We start from the raw sequence: 21,169 nt of genomic DNA, 5'->3' as shown, positions 1-21,169 counted from the left end.
AGACACACAAAGAGGAGCTGGTACCATTCCTTCTGAAACTATTCCAAATAATCCAAAACGAGGGAATCCTTCCTAATTCATTTTACGAGACCAACATCATCCTGATACCAAAACCCGGCAGAGACTCAACAGGAAAACAAAACTTCGGGCCAATATCCATGATGAACATAGATGCAAAAATCTTCAATAAAATACTGGCAAGCCGATTGCAACAGCACATCAAAAAGCTTATCCACCATGATCAAGTAGGATTCATCCCGGGGATGCAAGGCTGGTTCAACATACACAAATCTATAAACGTAATTCACCAATAAACAGAACCAAAAACAAAAACCACAAGATCATCTCCACTGACACAGAGAAGGGCTTTGACAAAATTCAACAGCCCATTATGCTAAAAACCCTCAATAACCTTGGTATTGATGGAACATGTCTCAAAATAATAAAAGCTATTTATGACAAACCAAAGCCAATACCATACTGAATGGGCAAAAACTGGAAGCATTGCCTTTGAAATCCGGCACTAGACAAGGATGCCCTCTCTCACCACTCCTATTCAATATAGTACTGGAAGTTCTAGCCAGAGCAATCAGGCAAGAAAAAGAAATCAAGGGTATTCCAATAGGAAAGGAGGAAGCCAATTGTCTCTATTTGCAGACGACATGATAGTATACCTAGAAGACCCCATCGCCTCAGCCCAAAAAATCCTGAAACTGATAAGCAACTTCAGCAAAGTCTCAGGATATAAAATCAATGTGCAAAAATCACAAACATTCCTATACACCAATAACAGACTGAAAGAGAGCCAAATCAAGAACGAACTGCCATTCACAATTGCTACAAAAAGAATAAAATACCTAGGAATACAACTAACGAGGAACGTAAAGGACCTCTTCAAGGAGAACTCCAAACCACTGCTCAACAAAATCAGAGAGGACACAAACAGATGGAGAAACATTCCATGTTCATGGTTAGGAAGAGTTAATATCGTGAAAATGAGCATACTGCCCAAAGCAATTTACGGACTCAACGCTATCCCCATCAAGCTACCATTGACTTTCTTCACAGAACTGGAAAAATCACCTTGAACTTCATATGGAACCAAAAGAGAGCCCGCAGAGCCAAGTCAATTCTAAGCAAAAAGAACACAGCAGGAGGCATCACACTACTGGACTTCAAACTATACTATGAGGCTACAGTAGTCAAAACAGCATGGTACTGGTACCAAAACAGAGATACAGACCAATGGAACAGAACAGAGGCATCAAAGGCAACACAGCATATCTACAACCATACAATCTTTGATAAACCTGACAAAAACAAGCAATGGGAAAAGGATTCCCTGTTTAATAAATGCTGTTGGGAAAACTGGCTAGCCATGTGCAGATAGCAGAAACTGGACCCCTTACACCTTACACTAAAATGAACTCCAGATGGATTAAAGACTTAAACATAAGACCTGGAACCATAAAAACCCTAGAAGAAAATCTAGGCAAAACCATTCAGGACATAGGAGTAGGCAAGGACTTCATGACCAAAACACCAAAAGCATTGGCAACAAAAGCCAAAATAGACAAATGGGACCTAATGAAACTCCACAGCTTCTGCACGGCAAAAGAAACAGTCACTAGGGTGAAATCGGCAACCAACAGACAACCAACAGAATGGGAAAAAATTTTTGCAGTTTACCCATCTGACAAAGGGCTGATATCCAGAATCTACAAAGAACTCGAACAGATTTACAAGAAAAAAACAAACAAGCCCATTCAAAAATGGTATGAACAGACACTTTACAAAAGAAGACATACATGAGGTCAACAAACATATGGAAAAATGTTCATCATCACTGGTCATTAGAGAAATGTGAATCAAAACCACATTGAGATACCATCTCACGCCAGTTAGAATGGCAATCATTAAAAAATCTGGAGACAAAAAAAAAAAAAAATCTGGAGACAACAGATGCTGGAGAGGATGTGAAGAAATAGGAACACTTTTACACTGCTGGTGGGAGTGTAAATTAGTTCAACCATTGTGGAAGACAGTGTGGCAATTCCTCAAGGACCTAGAAATACAAATTCCATTTGACCCAGCAATCCCATTACTGGGTATATATCCAAAGGACTATAAATCAGTCTACTATAAGGACACATGCACACGAATGTTCATTGCAGTACTGTTCACAGTAGCAAAGACCTGGAACCAACCCAAATGCCCATCGATGATAGACTGGACTGGGAAAATGTGGCACATACACACCATAGAATATTATGAAGCAATCAAAAATGATGAGTTCATGTCCTTTGTAGGGACATGGATGAATCTGGAGAACATCATTCTCAGCAAACTGACACAAGAACAGAAAATGAAATACCGCATATTCTCACTCATAGGCAGGTGAACAATGAGAACACATGGACACAGGGAAGGGAGTACTACACACTGGGGTCTATTGGGGGGAATAGGTGAGGGACAGCATGGGGTGGGCGAGCTGGGGAGGGATAGCATGGGGAGAAATGCCAAATGTGGGTGAAGGGGAGGAAGGCAGCAAAACACACTGCCACGTGTGTACCTATCCAACTATCTTGCATGTTCTGCACATGTACCCCAAAACCTAAAATACAATTAAAAAAAAAAGACATTAAGAAAAAAACCTAATAATTAAAAAAATAAATTGTTAGTTACTTCCAACATTATTTTTCACATTAACACTATCGTGTTCTATTTCTCTAGGCTTTATGATTTACATAAATGATTTTCAATTTTTCTTCATGTAGCTATCAAGCCATTCGTTCAAGCAAAATTTTATGTTGTATGGATAGAAATAGAACTTCTCTAAGGAATCTCAGCGAACAAAACATAATACCTCACCCCACCTCCTCGGAATTGTTTCTAGATTAAGAAGCATTACTGAGATCAATCTAGGTATAAGGAAAAGAAAAAGGGGGGAAAAAGTGTCCCAAACTATGAAAAGGGCTTTCTGCAGTGAAATATTTTGTAAAATACTGGATTCAATAAATAAATTGATTTTAATAGCACTACTTAAATAACACTATTAATATTTTAATATTATATTTAATATATGGAACTTGCAAAATATTTATCTTAAACCTTTTAGCAGACCAATGTCTTATCAGGAACATGTAATTATCCTTGACCCCTTTTCTCTGTCCATCTGCTCTTCATCTACATACACAGTAACATTCTTTCTTTTATGTTTATGGTGAGTAGCTTATTAGCAGCTCCAAATTCTCCACTGCTTATTTAAATCCTGTCATATCAGATTGTAACTTTTTATAAAGAAAATAAAAACAAATTACAAAAATCCGTAACACACAATGCACAATTTAAACAATAAAGTACTATGTAAGTGTTATTTACTTTTATGGATGATCAACTTTTCCAGTTTCCTTTTAGCAGCTGCTCTTTCCACAATTTTCTGATCAATAGTATTTGCTGTAACAAGGCGATAAACAACAACTGGCTTTGTCTGACCAATTCTATGACATCTATCCTGGGCCTGGAGATCCGACTGAGGGTTCTTAAAGTTAAAAAGAAAAATAAAATTTAACGGCATTAGGTTAAAATTAACATAAACTCACAACGTGTGGATAAAGCTCACATGAATGATCCAGTCAGGAACTTTTAAAAAGTGGTGTCTTAAACTTCCAGAGTGGCTTCATAGATAAAATTATCATTCCAGAGATCAGTGGCAACCATAACAAAAAAGTTTAAATATGCAAAGAAAACATTTCAGGCTGGGGCACGGTGACTCATTCCTATAATCTCAGCACTTTGGAAGGCCAAGGCAGGAAGATCATGTGAGGATCAAAGCTCAAGACCAGCCTGGGCAAAACTGTGAGACATGGTCTCCCTAATTTTTACATTTTTTGTGGGCATGGTAGCACACACCCACAGACTCAGCTACTCAAGAGGATGAGGTGGCAGGATCTCTTGAATCCAAAAGGTCAAGACTAATAAGCTGTGATGGTGCCACTGCAGTCAAGCCTGAGTGACAATGTAAGACCCTGTCTCAAAAAAAAAAAAATGTCAAGTTTTTACATGAGGAAAACTTTATGAAGAAATAACTCTTAGCTGAAAATGGGTATCTTTTCAAAACAGATAAATACATCTGCAATGTGTACAATTAAAGAGCAAAAATACAGAATAGCCAGGCGTGGTGGCTCACACCTATAATCCCAGCCCTTTGTGAGGCCAAGGTGGGTGGATCACCTGAGGTCAGGAGTTCGAGACTAGCCTGGCCAACATGGCAAAACCCCATCTCTACTGAAAATACAAAAATTACAAAACAAAAACAAACAAACAAAAAATACATGGGGAGGCTGAGAGAGAGAATCACTTGAACCTGGGAGGCGAAATTTGCAGTAAGCCAAGATCGTGCCACTGCACTCCAGCCTGGGCAACAGAACGACACTCTGTCTCAAAAAAAAAGATTCAAAATGGAAATAAATCAGTATATTGCTTTCAACTTACCCAATCACTATCATAAATGATAACTGTATCTGCTGCAGTCAGATTAATGCCCAGGCCACCAGCTCGTGTACTCACTAAGAAGATAAACACCTCTGGATCTGTGTTAAAGCTGTGCATCTAAAAGTAAAAAGGATAAAAACACAACAAATTAAAAGAAACTAACCAACAAGACTGAAGGAGAAAAATGTTTTTCGATTACAACTATTAATGACTTAACCAAAGGAGGCCAAACAAATCACTCAGATCTATAAAACAATCATGTTAACTAACAAAACCTGTGCTCATGTTACCTTTATCGTCCAAGCACCTACATTATTAAAGAGATCTTAATTTTGTTAAAAGACATGTGTCACAACGTTTAAGTAAGAAAAGCTAGTATCAAAAAATGATGAAAAATTAGTAGCTGGTGCCTAATACACGGGGTGAGTGGAAAGGATGAATTGACTACAGGAGGGCATAGGAAATTTTCTGGAATGATGGTAACATTCTATATCTTAATGGGGGTGGGGACAAATTGACATATAGAAAGATTCAGCAAATGTATACTTTATTTGCTTCAGGAGGTATAAAATTTACCCTAAAAGATAAAATATGCTGAAATCGGGGTCCAAAGTGGCTCCCGCCAGAGGTCGTGGCGCTTGCGAAGGCGAGGTCATGAGTTCAAGGCTAACCTGAGCAACCTTATAAGCTCAAACTGATTGGCACAAAAAAAAAAAAAAATATGCTGAAGTCGTTACAAAAAAGGGTAGTATTACCTGTAATTTATTTGAAAATGCATCAAAAAAATGGGACAAAATGTTGAAAGGATACAGCAAAGTACTATTATAGGAATGTGTTTTTAAAAAGGTACAGTCAAGGCCAGGCACAGTGGCTCATGCCTGTAATCCCAGCACTTTGGGAGGCAGAGGCGGGAGATCACCTGAGGTCAAGAGTTCGAGACTAGCCTGACCAATATGGTGAAACCCAGTATCTTCTAAAAAACACAAAAATTAGCCAGGAGTGGTGGCATGTGCCTGTAATCCCAGCTACTTGAGAGGCTCAGGCAAGAAAATCACTTGAACCTGGGAAGCAGAGGTTGCAGTGAGCCAAGATTGTGCCATTCCGCACTCCAGCCTAGGCGACAGAGTGGGACGGTCTCAAAAAAAAAGAGTACAGTCAAATGTTAGCAGCAGAACTGTAGGTGGTTTACAGTTGCTTACTGTAAATTTTTTTTTCAACTATGCCATATATTTGTTATTTTCATAACAGAAAGTTGGGGACAGGTCAAAAAGTTAAGACAAAAAATTTCCTGCTGTCCCAATTTTCTTACAGTGATGGTTAAGTGGGATATTATTAGTAAGATTGTGCCAGAAGATAAATAGATTAGAGAATCAAAACTTAAGATTTCTTAGTACTAAATCAAAATGTTTGCTTTTGATAAAACTACAGGGTTTCTGGTCATTTCTATCTTTTCAACAATTTGTGGATCTACAGAATATTACTTCAGAAATCAAGATAGGAGTTATTAAAGAATAGTTTGGTATGTATGACATAAGCTTACGTTTCTTTCTCTCTCTGAATAAGACATGGACCCATCAAGCCTGCTAAAGTTGAAATTTCTAAGATGGCAGTAATCCATCAAAATGTCCAACATGCTTGTCATTTGTGAAAAAAGCAACACCTGAAATTTAAACATATCTTAGTATCTATAATGATTAATTAAAAAAAAAAATGAACAATCCAAAATTCCAAACAAAAGTACTACCTTGTGACCTCTTTTTTTTAGTTCTGGCAGCATTCGATCCAAAATTAAGAATTTCCCAGAATTTATTACCAATTCTTCATCGATCTTAAAAATGAGCAAAGAAACAAAAACACAGAGAAAACTGTCATTTGCTTTGTCAAAATAAAAACCATTGAATAGTTCAATTTTCAACAGCAAGTCACATTAAAAAAAGTAAAAACTGATCTGTTATTCAATCTTTGTAAATCAAAAGATAGTTATTTCTCAAACAAAGACATACTCTAGAATGTAAAACCAGCAATTTCACAAAAACAAAATTAAGTACAAATATAACTTTGATCTAACCTCAACATTCCTTTCTCAAAGTCATTGTGAAAGAGAACAATTAAGTTCAATCTTACTGAGTACATATTCAGGTTTATTCTTTATAATTGAGTAATTTCCAACTAAACATACATGAAAACTGCTGCTAGAATTCTTACCAGAAATTAAGAGAAAACACAGGAGCTGCTAAGTAATCTAAATATTGTGGATAAAAACTTTTTCACCGTCTGGTGAAATTACCTCATCAGAGATCTCCTTTCATTTGCACAGCAAAATTTTATCTTCTTTCTTACTCTAATAAAGATGTAGGGCAGTGGTTCTCAAATGGGGACAATTTTACCCTCCACCTATCCCCAGAGTATACTTGGCAGTGGCAGCAAAATTTTAAGTTGTCACAACTGAGGTTAGTGGATACTACTGACATCTAATGGGTAGAAGACAGGGATTCTGCTAAATGTTCTACGTGCACAGGATATTACCTAAGAAAGAATTATCTGACCCAAATGTCAATATTGCCAGGACTGGAAAAGTCTATTATAAACTACTTTGAAACAAGGGTTATAGAGGGTTACTAAGAATTGATTTCTTTTAATATTATCCTATCTTTCTATCAACTACCCAAGAAAGCAACTTCATTTACTTAATTTGAAAACCTCCAAATCAAAATTGGTTTTCTTCCATGGAGATCTGTTGAACATCAAGCCATGAGCAACCAGGCTGATTCGGATAAGCCAAATATTAATGATAGAAGAAATAGTAAAAAGACCACTCTCTCTAAAATACAGCAAGTAAATATGCAGAATATAAATCAATTACTTTACTAAATTTAGAATTCTTAGCTGTTCACATGAAATAGGCTGAGGCAGGATTGCCTGAGAAACCAGGAATTTGAGACCAGCCTAAGAAACACAGTAAGACCCTGTATCTATAAAAAATTAAAAAATTTTTAAAACTAGTTGCTCATAGAAAGTAACCATTATTCTAACTCCAATAAGGTTCTCTGAAATTTCGGGGAGAGACTATCTCAGCTTACTGAAGGATTACAATCTTCCTGACAAATAGCACCAAACTTATTTCTAATAATGATAATCAAAACAAAATAACACTTTCCACCAATATAAAAGCTATAGAAATCAAACAGTGAATTAATACTGAAGAGTACTCACCTTAAACTCTTGTGTAACAGGGTCTATAGGATACTCAATCAAATATGGATGATTACAACATTTACGAAGTAGCATCATTATATTCTGCAGCTTCAGATTAACTTCAGATTCTACAGGGACATTCACTTCCACAACAGTTCTACCAAAACAAATAATGCATATTTATGAGATATGCAAAAGATGACCACAGTTTAAAGAATACTTAAATTCATTTTCAAATTCACACCTTTCTCGGTCCACCTCTGGCTGTATTTGACTCATCAATTTTTCCAATTCATTAGGGAAATCATCTATTTTGCTGTAATTTATTGATTTTCTAGTTCGCCGTTTTGGTCGACCAGTAGGACTTAACTCAATTGTTTCCTTCTAAAAGGGAACGAATTAAAGGAAAGTCAGTTTATAAAGCTACTTTCTTAGGGTTTAAATATAAACAAAATTTAAGGCACACTTTTATGTACAAAATGACTAGAATTCAAATATTGTAGGAAATTTGTTTAATTTTAACGTGGATGACAATATCTGAAAGAGCAAGTACCTTCATATCTCAATAGAGAAAAATAAAGGGTATATAAAACTACTTTGAACTTACACAAAAGGATTTAATACCTTAAAGATGAAATATGGAAAACAGCCGGGCGAGGTGGCTCATGCCTGTAATCCTAGCACTTTGGGAAACCAAGGCAGGTGGGTCACGAGGTCAGGAGTTCAAGACCAGCCTGGCCAAGATGTTGAAGCCCCGTCTCTACTAAAAATACAAAAATTAGCTGGGTGCGGAGGCACGCGTCTGTAATCCCAGCTACTCAAGAGGCTGAGGCAAGAGAATCGCTTGAACCTGGGAGGCGGAGGTTGCAGTGAGCCAAGATCGCACCATTGCAATCCAGCCTGGGTGATAGAGTGAGACTCCATCTCAAAAAAAAAAAAAAAAAGATGAAATATGGATTCAGAAATGTGCACTACAGATTGGTTTAACACTACATGGAATTGGTCATGAACAGACAAGTACTGTAAATTTGTAAATAAAAAGCTAGACCCTTCCTTTAATTTTAATATTAAAAAGGAGAAGAGAGTCTGATAATCCTATTTTTTAAAAACACATGATGATTAGTATTTTTAAAAGAAAATATATAGGTCTATAGTGTACAATATAAAACTAGACAGTTTAACAAAACTTAAGGGTTTCCTTCAGTTACATGATAACATCCCACCTCTATCTCTTATAATATGGTGGATAATGAATAATAATAATCACATTGACTATTAATCCTTTTGGTTATCAATAACCTTCTATAAGGAAACTACAGGTTGAACATCCCTAACGAGAAAATCGAAATGCTCCAATGAGCCATTTCCTTTGAGTGTCGTATCAGCACTTGAAAAGTTTCTAATTTTGGAGCAATTCAAATTTCGGATGCTCATCCTGTACATTTGGAGATCAGCCTAGTGGCCAAGTCCTTACTACAGGGATTCTCAAATAACTGTGTGTTTGTTAAAAATGCTTTTTCCAAGTTCATCCCCAGAAAGCATGATTAGAGTTAATCTGTAAAGAAATCTAAATTTTTAATAAGTATTCCAGATGACTGTAAAGCAATTAATAGATGGATTATCACTTAAATTTTAGCAGGACTATAGATACTAGGAAACAACTTTTACCTTATACCCCAGTCAGAAATTCACACAGGTCCTGAAAACAAACAAGGGACCATTAAAACTGGAATCTAGGCCAGGCGCAATTGCTAACACCTGTAATCCCAGTACTTTGTAAGGCCAAGGTGGGCGGACTGCTTGAGCCCAGGAGTCTGAGACCAACCTGGGCAACATGGCAAAACCCCAGTCTCTACAAAAAAAAATATAAAATATTTAGCCAGGCAGGTGAAGGCTGCAGTGAGCAGTGACTGTGCCATTGCACTCCAGCCAGGGCAACAGAGCTAGATCTTGCCTCAAAGAAAAAAAAAAAGGAAAAGAAAGAAATTTTTTATGTCAGGTTTCATTTACAGTATATTTCAAATCCATACTATACCTCACTGGTTCCAAACATGTTTGCAATTGTACGGTTCACAATGGCTGTATAAAAGATCTCTTGTTTCTTTGAAAGTGGCGCATAAACAACTACTTCTCGTTTAGGAGGAACCTCAAGAGCAACATCAGACTTTAGTCTTCTCAATAAGAAAGGTGTTAAAATCTAAAATTAAAACACAAATAGAAAAATATGAGTATTAAACATTCTTTTTTTTTTTCAGGAAATACTGTCCCCACATACTCGTTTACCTTATCTTTTGACTTCCTATATAAATACTATTAAATCTCAAAAGGTTAAATTAAAGTATCTTCTTGAAATTCTCCCAGATCAGATCACCAAATGATAAACTCACCACAGTATTTGTCCACAGCATTGCAGAATTTACTCTTCTTTTAAAAACTCTTAAGAATCTATCTCAAATAAGTTTAAAAGTAAAAATATAAAGGTAGTATTTGTATTTCTTAGGGTTTAGTTTTAGTTATATAGCCCACCACTTTAAGAAAGAGGTTTTATCAGCACCATTCAAAAGGGTAAAAAATAAAAATAAATACAAATTTTGAAATTTTTTTAAAATAATGAGTAAAAAAATAGAAATAATGAGTAAGACCTAGTATTTCGTAGCACAACAAGGTTGACTACAGTCAATAATTTAACTTTTACATTTTAAAATATCAAGAAGAGTATAACAAACATCTCAATTCAGGAATAATCATCCTTTTCAAGCTCTGCAACACACTGTAAAGGACTTCTAACCTCAAAATTGGTATGAAGCTTGAGTAGTATTTTCATATGGATGTATGTTATAGATAAATCCTTTCTGGAGGGCAATTTGCCTTCAAAAGAGCCCTCATCTCTAAACTCTGACATACACCTTAGAATTCTTTTCTAAGAAAATAGCCAGAAATGGGCAAAGATGTAGCTTTAAGTATATACACTCTAACCTTGTTTATATCGCAGAAAAGTTTGAAAAGAGGAAGAGCTAATTAATTATAGTAGAACAGGACAATGGGATAATAAGCAGCCATTAAAAACCACTGATTTAAATCTACAAGTAGTAAAAGGAAAATAATTTTCTAATAATTGTTCAAAAGACTATCTTAAGGTGCAATTTTATTTTTAAAACCTTTTCTTCATAAAATGCAGAAAAAACACACGTGTTATACAAAGACAGAAAAGGGTCTGGATTGTCATATAACACAACATAATCATTCCATATACACTGCTAGGAAGTATTTGAAGAGGAAGTGCTGTTTTTACTTTTCATTTCTCTACTGCTTCACATTTTTCTCATGAGCAAGTATAATCTTTAATATCAGAAAAAAACTACAAAGGCTTTGAATAAAATTGCTAAACCACAACTGAGAAGTTTTTCAGCCTTACATGACTAGATGACCTTTGAAAGATGTTTCTCTAAATTAAAGATAGGTAGAATGGGGTAGGAACTACAGGAAACAATAAAAATAGATTAGACAGCAGCCATGCAAGGATGTAAATTATAAGTATTATTGGCAAACACTGCATAAAAACCACGATTTTGTTTTTTGGTTGACAAATATCAGTAACCATTAGGGGTAAAATGAGTACACTATCTGAAAAGGACCAAACTTAAGTAAGCACTTGAGTTTTGTCATAAAACCATGTAACCTCTCGGAGAAGAAAGGACAAAGAAGTCATTTAAATGTAGGAGGACTTTCATTTTTCAAATCTCTACTACAAAGGGTTAAATAGGTGATCTCCAGAGTTCCTTTTATACTCTATGGAGCTTATAGTAAACAGAATAAGAAAACATGGAAAACCTGGTGCAGCATATGCAATACATTCTGTTCTCTTTCTTTAGCAATAATATCTTCAGCAGTTTCAGAAAGACTGGTGATGTCAAACCAAGACTCAAAGCTGGAAGAGAAAAATGTTTAAGTTAACCAATCACATAAATTCAATTACGTCAACATGATACATGATTTACTATTTACACTAATAATCTGTGATACTGAAACATAGTACTTTTGCGCCTTATCTTTAGGCGCAATTTTTTAAAGTTATAATGAAAAATAACACATTCAAACAACAAAGACAAAGTGATTGCATTTTTTGAACCAACAATCAAGAACTGTGAGCTTAAAGGGAACACTTTTCTGATTTATAGATTAACAATCGTACAGTAGTATAAAAATCAAATAAGATTAAAGTACATATTTATAATTTTATATTACAAAAGTGAGAACTCTTTCTGAAAAACAAAGCCATGATTTTTCTCAATCAGTATAAATATGGCCCACTACAATAAATGTTTTAAAATTCAACATATACATAACTTGACAATAATATTACACATGCTTATTCCTTCCCAATGTTAAAAATGTATATATTTTAATGAGCAATTATGTATAAGCATGCAGATTAATAACATATAATGGATAACATTATAACCAATTGCGGAAAATACTAGTAACATTTATGCAGTAGACTAGATGTTCCCAAACTTGGATCATCACCAAAGCATGTTCAAAAAATTCAGATTCTCAACTCCCACCTCGATACTGTAACTCAGAATGTCTGCACAGGACCTGGAATTCTCGTCCTTCAATAAAACTGCCCAGAGTCACAATAAGGTAGCCTGGCTTGAGCTACCATTTGGTAACCAGATTTGAAATAAATTCCCAAAATTAAAAATTATTTTTCCACATCCAATTAGCTTACTTCCTTCATTGATGACAAGTATAAATTACTTTTTTTTTGGCCAGGTAATTATATTTCTGTTGTATTCAGTTTTAAATTATGTTAACATTATCTCCTCCTCCATTCTGAAGCTACTAATTGCTTTCTGAAAACTATTTTTATTTCTGGTTTTATTATATAAACTAAGATTCAAACATAGTTTCCAGAATTGAAACACTATGTTGACATTGGGAGATCTTTGTTTTAACTTTGGTTCTGGTGCTAATTAGTCTTATCTTGTAACAACTTTACACCTCAGTTTTCTTTTATGTGAGATAGGAAATAATTTAACAACTCTATTGTCCCTGGTTATTTCATGAGGATATAATGAGAAAAATTCATCTTAAAATACACATAAAAGAACCTTGTTATGAAAATATTGTCTTTAAGTAGCACTCAACAGTCCTCCTTTAATCAATGAAAATAAGTTATAAATAATCTTTTCTTAAACTGCTCTCACATAATTTGTGGCAGAAGTGGAACATATAATATACACCACAAAGAACTTGTCAAACATTGCTATTTTAATTCAGCTACTGAGAAGAAACTAATTTTAACCAAGAGCACAGATTTTTGAGGTTAAATCATTATTAAATATCTGGCTTACCCACCTTTTCAAGTCATCAAATACATCTGGCAACAAAAAGTTTAGCAATGACCAAAGTTCTGATAAATTGTTTTGCAAGGGAGTACCAGTCAAAAGAAGTTTGTTATCAGCATTGAATCGTTTTAACTCCCTGATTAGACGGCACTTCATATTCTTAATCCTGTGTCCTTCATCTACTATTAAGTATTTCCAATAGCAATGCTAGAAAATGAATTGAGGAAAAAAATTTTAAAACAATTATCTCACAATTTTTCTAACAAGAATTCTAAAAATAAAACTGCTATTATGAGGAATGGCTGTTGAATTTTATCAAATGTATTTTAGTAACTACTGACTACTGAGATGATCTTGTTTTTATTTGGTCCACTTATGAGGATTCCTAAAACTGACAGGTATTTATGTTCCTGATAGAGCCCTGCTTCAATATGCAATAAAGTTTGAACTCCACCTATTCTGAATTTAAGATTTCCCCATTCACACCTTAGTCAACGCAGTCGCAGCTTTCATTTCAAATACTTTCCCAAGTTTTTCTATTAATGTTACACTAGAGTACCAAAAACTGAGATCTTTTATTAGTTTCATATGCTCTGAAACATGAAATAGTACTAAAATTTTCCCTTCTTTAAGCAATTTATATTTTCACAAAGTCATTCACTTTCATAAAGTTGTCATGAAAATTGTTTAACTTTCTCATTTTAATATCTGCGATTTCTGATATATCTTAATCAGGAAAATTTATAATAAACTCATTGTAATATTTCTGTATCTCAATAAATTAACATACAGAACTATTTCTGGAAATACAAAAACCAAGCTGAAAAATATAGGTATACTTGAATAATGGGACTGACAAATTGACAAGAGTACAGAGAATGGTTTGCATTTGATTTTATACATCCCAACAGAATGAAAAAAAATGTATAGTATTATATTTTCTTTATTAAAATAACTAGAAAGGGATTTATTTTCCTGGTAATATGGTAAAACAGAAAACTTGAATTATCTCTCACTGTTAAGACACCTATCTAAAAAATACCAGATATAAATATAAAATATCATTGGTCAGGCACAGTGGCTCATGCCTGTAATCCCAACACTTTGGGAGGCCAAGGCAGCCAGATTACCTGAAGTCAGGAGTTTGAGACCAGCCCAGCCAATATAGTGAAACCCTGTCTCTACTAAAAATACAAAAATTAGCTGGGCGTGGCAGCACATGCCTGTTATCCCAGCTAGTCAGGAGGCTGAGGCAGGAGAATCGCTTGAGACCGGAAGACAGAGGTTGCAGTGAGCCAAGATCACGCCACTGCACTCCAGCCTGGCTGACAGAATGAGACTGTCTCAAATTAAAAAAAAATATGTATATATATATATATTTATATCCTTTTACAGTAGGTAGATGAGAGAAAGAAAACAAGGAAACAAATGATGAAGAATCTGAAAACAAAATTAGCAAATGAACTCAGTTACTTCTGCTTGCACTCAGCAACAAGGGCCCTGGAACCTCACACTCCCATTACCACCAAAAGCTAAGATCCTTGAAATGATAACATAAGCTCAGTGAAATGGGAAACTTGGAAGTTCCTAGCCACTGGCAAATGAAATGAACAAGAAATCTACTATTTCATTATAAGATGGGTAGGGAAAACAAATTAGAAGGGTCTTCGTGTTATTCTGCTGAGTAGAAAACACAAATTGCAAGAGGGAATGTAGGCTGGGAGCAGTGGCTCACACCTGTACTCCCAGCACTTTGGGAGGCCTAGGCAGGTGGATGTCTTGAGCTCATGAGTTCAACACCCCATCTCTACAGAAAATATAAAAATTAGTCAAGTGTGGTGATGCATGCCTATAGTCCGGGCTACTCAGGAGACTGAGGTGGGAGGATCACTTGAGCCAGAGGTTTAGTCTACAGTGAGCTGAGATCGTGCCACAGAACTTCAGCCTGGGTGACAAAGTTAGACCCTGTCTTGGGGGGGAGGGGTGAATGTATAGTATGATCATATGTGTAAATTATATAAGTTAGCTGTAGTTATTTAGTATAAAAGTAGTAGTTCTCAGGTAGAATTACAGGTGTTTTACATCTTCCTGTACACTACCCTTTGTTAAAAAAGAAAAAGAAAAAATCGGGATATATTACTTTTATTGTAAAGAAAATCAGGAGTCCCCAACACCTAGGCCACAGACCTGTAGGGGTTCATTACCTGTTAGGAACCAGGCCACACAGCAGGCTGTTAGTGAGGGAAGATTCATCTGGATTTACAGCTGCTCCTCACTGCTCCAATTATGGCCTGAGCTCCTCCTCCTGTCAGATCAGGAGGCATCAGATTCTCACAGAAGCATGAATCCTACTGTGAACTGCACATCCAAGGGATCTAGGTTGTGTGCCCCCTATAAAAATCTAATTTCTGATGATTTGTCACTGTCTCCCATCATCCCTAGATGGAAACAAGCTCAGGGCTCCCACTGATTCTACATTATGGTAAGTTGTATAATTATTATAATTATAATCTCACTCAGTTGCCCAGGTTGTAGTATAGTGGTGTGATCTCAGCTCACTGCAATGTCCGCCTCCCAGGTTCAAGCAATTCTTCTGTCCTAGACTTCTGAGGAGCTGGGATTACAGGAACATGCCACCATACCTGGCTAATTTTTGTGTATTTTCTAGAGACAGGGTTAGAAAGGCTAGAACTTCTGACCTTAAGTGATCTGCCCACCTCGGCCTCCCAAACTGCTAGGATTATAGGTGTGAGCCACTATGCCCAGCCCTTTTATTTCATTATATATTATTACAACTTTATAGTAAGAATAAAGTGCACAATAATTGTAACGCACTTCAATCATCCCAAAACCATCCCCATGGTCCATGAAAAACTTGTCTTCCACAAAACCGGTTCCTGGTTTTTTTTTTTTGAGACAGAGTCTCTCTGTAGCCCAGACTGGAGTACAGCAGCACAATCTCAGCTCACTGCAACCTCCACCTCCCGGGTTCAAGGAATCCTTGTGCCTCAGCAGGGAGCTGGGATTACAGATGCACACCACCACATGCAGCTAAGTTTTGTATTTTTAAGAGACAGGGTTTCGCCATTTTGGCCAGGCTGGTCTGGAATTCAAGGGATCTGTCTGTCTCAGCCTCCCAAAGTGCTGGAATTACCAGCATGGGCCTCCATGCCCGGCCTAGAGTTTACATTCATAAACTTTGCTAAACTCCTGAGCTAAGACTTCTACAAATCTTATTCCAAAGTTTTGCCAGCATACATGCAAAACCTGACAATACTGGTCATAATTATATAAGCCATAATATTATGCCAATTATGACTTACGTGTTTTGAGATTTTATATTGACACCATTAAGTACTTTCTTATTTCCAAACAATCAAGACAAACCTAAGGGGACTACACTAAGCAGTGTTCTCACATGGTCAAAGAAAAGAAAAACAAAGCAGTAAAGAGATAAATGAATGAGGTCAAGCAGGGAGGAAGAAGCTCAAAACACCAATAAATGAATTAAGAGAAGGCACAAAAGAAGAAAGGTCAATTTTCCAATTGTTATGCTAACTGGACAATTAATAAGTAATAGCTAGAACATAAGGAAAAACAGAAATGAAAATTTTACCAAAAGTCCAATAAGATAGTCTAAAAACAACTTGTCTTCAAATACTCTTACTTGATTAAAATACAAAGGATAGGTAAATTCCATATATTCAAAGAAGCTGTCGCAAAATATCTGTAATATCTTCAGAGATCAGGTCTATTTCTGGATGATTCTAAGATATTAAAATGGTATTATGGCCACAGGTTAAACTGCCATAAGCTTTAATTATATTGTTACAAATGACACCCTTCATCCCAATCATTCTGTTAATATAAGCTTGCAGGTTCTATAGGTATATGCTCAATATAATCTATTCCTTCAACAACAACAAAATTAAACAAATGCTTCCGAATGGTAAGAAAGCAGTATAAATTAAGAAAAACATGCTTTATATATTACAAAGAAACCAATGAAGACCATTTGTACCTGTAATGCACTTCTGTCTCTCATGGCTATTTCGAATGATGTAATCACCACTGGATGAATCTGCAGAGTCCCTTGCCGTTTGTGAATATTCCTTACCAATTTTTGACGTTCCTCCTGGGTTCCATGATATAACATAGTAGGGATCTGAAAAATTGAATATAGATTTATAATAAACTCAAGAAGGAAATGTAAATATCGATTATTTGGAACATAGGAACCATTCTGAGAAAAAATATAATTTTTTAAAATTTTAGTTCTATTTTTCTATAACAAAATAAGCAAGTAATTCTAACAAATCATTGAATTACTACAGGAGAAACTAAAAAAAAAAAGTCAGGCCCATCACAATGGCTCACACCTATAATCCCAGCACTTTGGAAAGTCAAGGCAGGCAAATCTATACAGGAGTAGTTCAAGATCAACCTGGGCAACATGGAGAAAATCTCATTTCTATAAAAAATACAAAAACTAGCTGGATGTGATGATACGCAACTGTAGTGCCAGCAACTCACCAAGTGGGGTGAGGTGAGAGGTTCACATGAGCTACTCAGGGGTGTGAGAAGGCACCCCTGGGAGCCTTCTCACATATGAGCCTGGGAGGTGAAGGCCACAATGAGCCAGAATGGCACCACTGCCCTCCAGTCTGGGTGACAGAAAAACATCCTATCTTCAAAAAAAAAAAAAAAAAAATAGCCAGAAAAACAAATATACGGGCTGGGCAGGATGGCTCACACCTCTAATCCTAGCACTTTGGGAAACCAAGGGGGGCCAATCAGTTGAGATGACGAGTTCGAGGCCAGCCTGACCAACATGGAGAAACCCCATCTCTACTAAAACTATAAAATTAGCCAGGTGTGGTGGTGCACACCTGTAAACCCAGCTACTTGGGAGGTTGAGGCAGAAGAATTGCTTGAACCTGGGAGGCAGAGGTTGCAATGAGCTGAAACCGTGCCACTGTACTCCAGCCTGGCAAGAGAGCAAGAATCCATCTCAAAATATAATAATAATATATACAATGAGACAGTGATGCTACTTCTAGAATATATCTATTTCGCATGGGGCAAAAATGCAGAGAAGGACTGGGCACGAGGGGCACAGTGGCTCACACTATAATCCTAGCATTTTGGGAGGCCAAGGTGGGCAAATCTTCAGGCCAGAAGTTCAAGACCAGCCTGGCTAACATGACAAGACTCCATCTCTACTAAAAATACAAAATTAGCTGGGCATGGTGGCACATGCTTGTAGTCCCAGCTACTCAAGTGGCTGAGGCACAAGAATTGCTTCAACATGGGAGGCAGAGGTTACAGTGAACCAAGATTACACCACTGCCCTCCAGCCTGGGCAACAGAGACTCCATCTCAAAAAAATATATAAAATTTAAAAATTGCAGAAGACAACATGTAAAGAAAAAAAGTTAAAAAAAAAAAACTCACTCACTTCTCAGCCTTTATGCTAAGATTAAGTGAAGAACAAGCAGAATTTTAAATAAAAATTCTACCTAAGTCTGTCTCAGTTGAATCAAATTAACCAATGCATTGAAAATCATTTGGGAATATTTCAGGAAAGATGTCAGAGATTTCCAAAATCTATTCTATATAAATTTAAATTAGGGTATTCCGCATATTAAGTCAAATCAGATGCAAAAATTATACAGGAACCAATATAATTATAGAAGTTCTACAATTTAATTCCTACAACAACAAAGCAGAAGAAAACATGTAAAATTATAATTTTAACATAAGGAAGCATGTCTTACATCTGGTGTAAATCTTTTGAACTCAGCCATCCAGTTAGGAAGTGTAGATAATGGGCCACAGACAAGAAAAGGTCCTGGTACTCCTCTCTGAATCATCAATGCAATTGTAGCAATGCACTGAACTGTCTTTCCCAATCCCATTTCATCTGCTAAAATGCCATTAATTCCATTTTCCCAAAGCATCTAGACAAAATAATAGATATTGCATTTAAATTCAGATATAAACACCTACAGGGTAATAGTTTATTTCTTCCTTTTAAAAAAAATCATATCCAAAGATGAGAATTATGTTAAAAACAGCATAAATTATAACAACACTGTGAAAAGTCCTTTATCAAAGCCATAAAAGTGTTGGAAGCTTTAACAAGGTAATTTCCACTTCTAAAAATTCAGGGTAAAGAAATTAGAAAGTAAGTATGCACACACAAATATATAATAGTGAAACATGATAGAAATAACTCAAGTTGTGCATCACATTGCTACGCTACTATAGAAATAAACCAGTATCTTATTATGATAATTCATTACCCTAAGCCATTCCATGCCTTCTACTTGGTACCATCGCATCACTCCTCCTGTGAAGTGCTTTGGTTGTTGAAAAGGTACTGGCTGACCATTACATTTCCGGACTGGGTCAAAAAAGAATTTCGCATTCTGCCTAACCGTTTGAGACAATCTATCTTTAATTATACTATTCGACTCTTTATTTTTCTGAAGATCTTCTACACAGAGATTAGTAGAAGAGGAGTTTTCATCCTGTAAAGAAAAAACTTTAATTAGAAGTTTGATACAAAATGCTGCCTTATGCCACCATTTATCAGAAAATGTGACTAACAAAATCTACCAAGTCATTAAGTATCAAAAAATAAGACTGCATGTGGATTAAAAACTGGAGATATCTCCATCCCTCTACAAATGAAAAATCACTAAAAAAAAAATAATAACAGGCCAGACACAGTGGCTAATCCTACAATTACAGCACTTTGGGAAGCTGAGGCAGGAAGATCACCTGAGTCCAAGTGTTCAAGAGCAGCCTGGGCAACATGATGAAACCCCGTCTCTACAAAAAATTAGCTGGGCGTGGTTGCATGTAAGTGCCTGTATCCCAGCTACTCGGGAGGCTGAGGATCACTTGAGCCCAGGAAGTCAAGACTGCAGTGAGCCATGAACACAACCACTACACTCCAGTCTAGGTGACAGGAGACTCTGTTTCAAACATAAAAATCTGAGAATAACCTTTACAAATTAAAATGATTACCAGGCATATACTTTTGAAAAGACCATTAGAATTGTACTTCTCTTCTAAACTTCTAATATTGCGCTACTCAATAACTAAACTATTAAAGAGAAAATACAGTACATTTAAGACTGATGAAAGATATTAACAGATACTTTACAAAAGAAAACATACAACCATCAAGAACATAAAAACATACTCTACTTCAGTAGTAATTAGGAAAATGGAAGTTAAAAACAACACAAGATATCATTTCTCATCTAATAAAATGGCTGAAATTAAAAAGACTAACAATATCAAATGCTGACAATGTAAGCTGAAATCTTCATATATTGCTGGTGAGAGAATAAAATGACGTGTTTAGGAAAAAAAAATCTATACTTTCTTATGAACATACATTTGGCATATAACACAACAATTTCATTCCCAGGCATGCAGGCAAAAAGTATGAAAACATGTCTACACATGGACTTGTACACAAACGATCATAGCAGCCTTACTCATAAAAGTCACAAATTGCAAACAACCCAAATGTCTATCAATAAGGAGATGAATTAGAAAATTTTAATATTTATTCAATGGAATACTAGTCAACAATAAAAAGAAACCAGTTACTAATATGCTCAACAACATAAATGAGTATCATAGACATGTTGAGTAGAAAGGAAATAATAAGCCAGCCTATAAAAGATATACAAAGTGGCCTCCTCTGGGTTTAGAGGTGGAAAAATAATTAGAAAGACAGAAGAGATCCCTCTACAATGGAAATGTTCTATACCTTGATTTGGATAGTGGTTACACAAGTGTATGCAGCATGTGTCAAAATTCATTAAAGTACATACTTAAGAACTCTTTCTGGCCAGGTGCAGTGGCTCACACCTGTAATCCCAGCACTTTGGGAGGCCAAGGTGGGCAGATCACCTGAGGTCAGGAGTTCAAGACCAGCCTTGCCAATATGATGAAACCCCATCTCCATGCCCATAGGTACTCGGGAGGCTGAAACAGAAGAATCACTTGAACCTGCAAGGTGGAGGTTGCAGTGAGCCAAGATCATACCATTGCATTCTAGCCTGGGTGACAGACTCCATCTCAAAGAAAAGAAAAAAAGAACTATT

The 21,169-nt window shown here is 36.0% G+C and overlaps 1 protein-coding gene across 2 annotated transcripts in view; it reads right to left on the bottom strand.

Annotated features, from left to right (window-relative positions):
• HELLS (helicase, lymphoid specific) overlaps positions 1-21,169 on the bottom strand; it is a 54,385-nt gene that overhangs the window by 9,912 nt on the left and 23,304 nt on the right. The window contains exons 8-20 of one of the 2 annotated variants that reach the window (XM_017979145.4): positions 19,346-19,573; positions 18,818-19,000; positions 17,062-17,205; positions 13,051-13,247; positions 11,521-11,617; positions 10,478-10,609; positions 9,725-9,886; positions 7,934-8,073; positions 7,708-7,846; positions 6,239-6,322; positions 6,035-6,154; positions 4,495-4,611; positions 3,382-3,541 (exon numbers count right to left, since the gene is read on the bottom strand). In XM_017979145.4, the coding sequence (XP_017834634.2) occupies positions 3,382-3,541; positions 4,495-4,611; positions 6,035-6,154; positions 6,239-6,322; positions 7,708-7,846; positions 7,934-8,073; positions 9,725-9,886; positions 10,478-10,609; positions 11,521-11,617; positions 13,051-13,247; positions 17,062-17,205; positions 18,818-19,000; positions 19,346-19,573 (1,903 nt within the window). The remainder of the gene's footprint in view (positions 1-3,381; positions 3,542-4,494; positions 4,612-6,034; positions 6,155-6,238; positions 6,323-7,707; positions 7,847-7,933; positions 8,074-9,724; positions 9,887-10,477; positions 10,610-11,520; positions 11,618-13,050; positions 13,248-17,061; positions 17,206-18,817; positions 19,001-19,345; positions 19,574-21,169) is intronic. The other variant, XM_002756453.7, reaches the window with a different exon arrangement.

The sequence above is a fragment of the Callithrix jacchus genome, chromosome 12 (assembly GCF_049354715.1).
Source record: "Callithrix jacchus isolate 240 chromosome 12, calJac240_pri, whole genome shotgun sequence".
Classification (NCBI taxonomy): Eukaryota; Metazoa; Chordata; class Mammalia; order Primates; family Cebidae; genus Callithrix; species Callithrix jacchus.
This window is presented reverse-complemented; position numbering and strand designations above follow the sequence as displayed.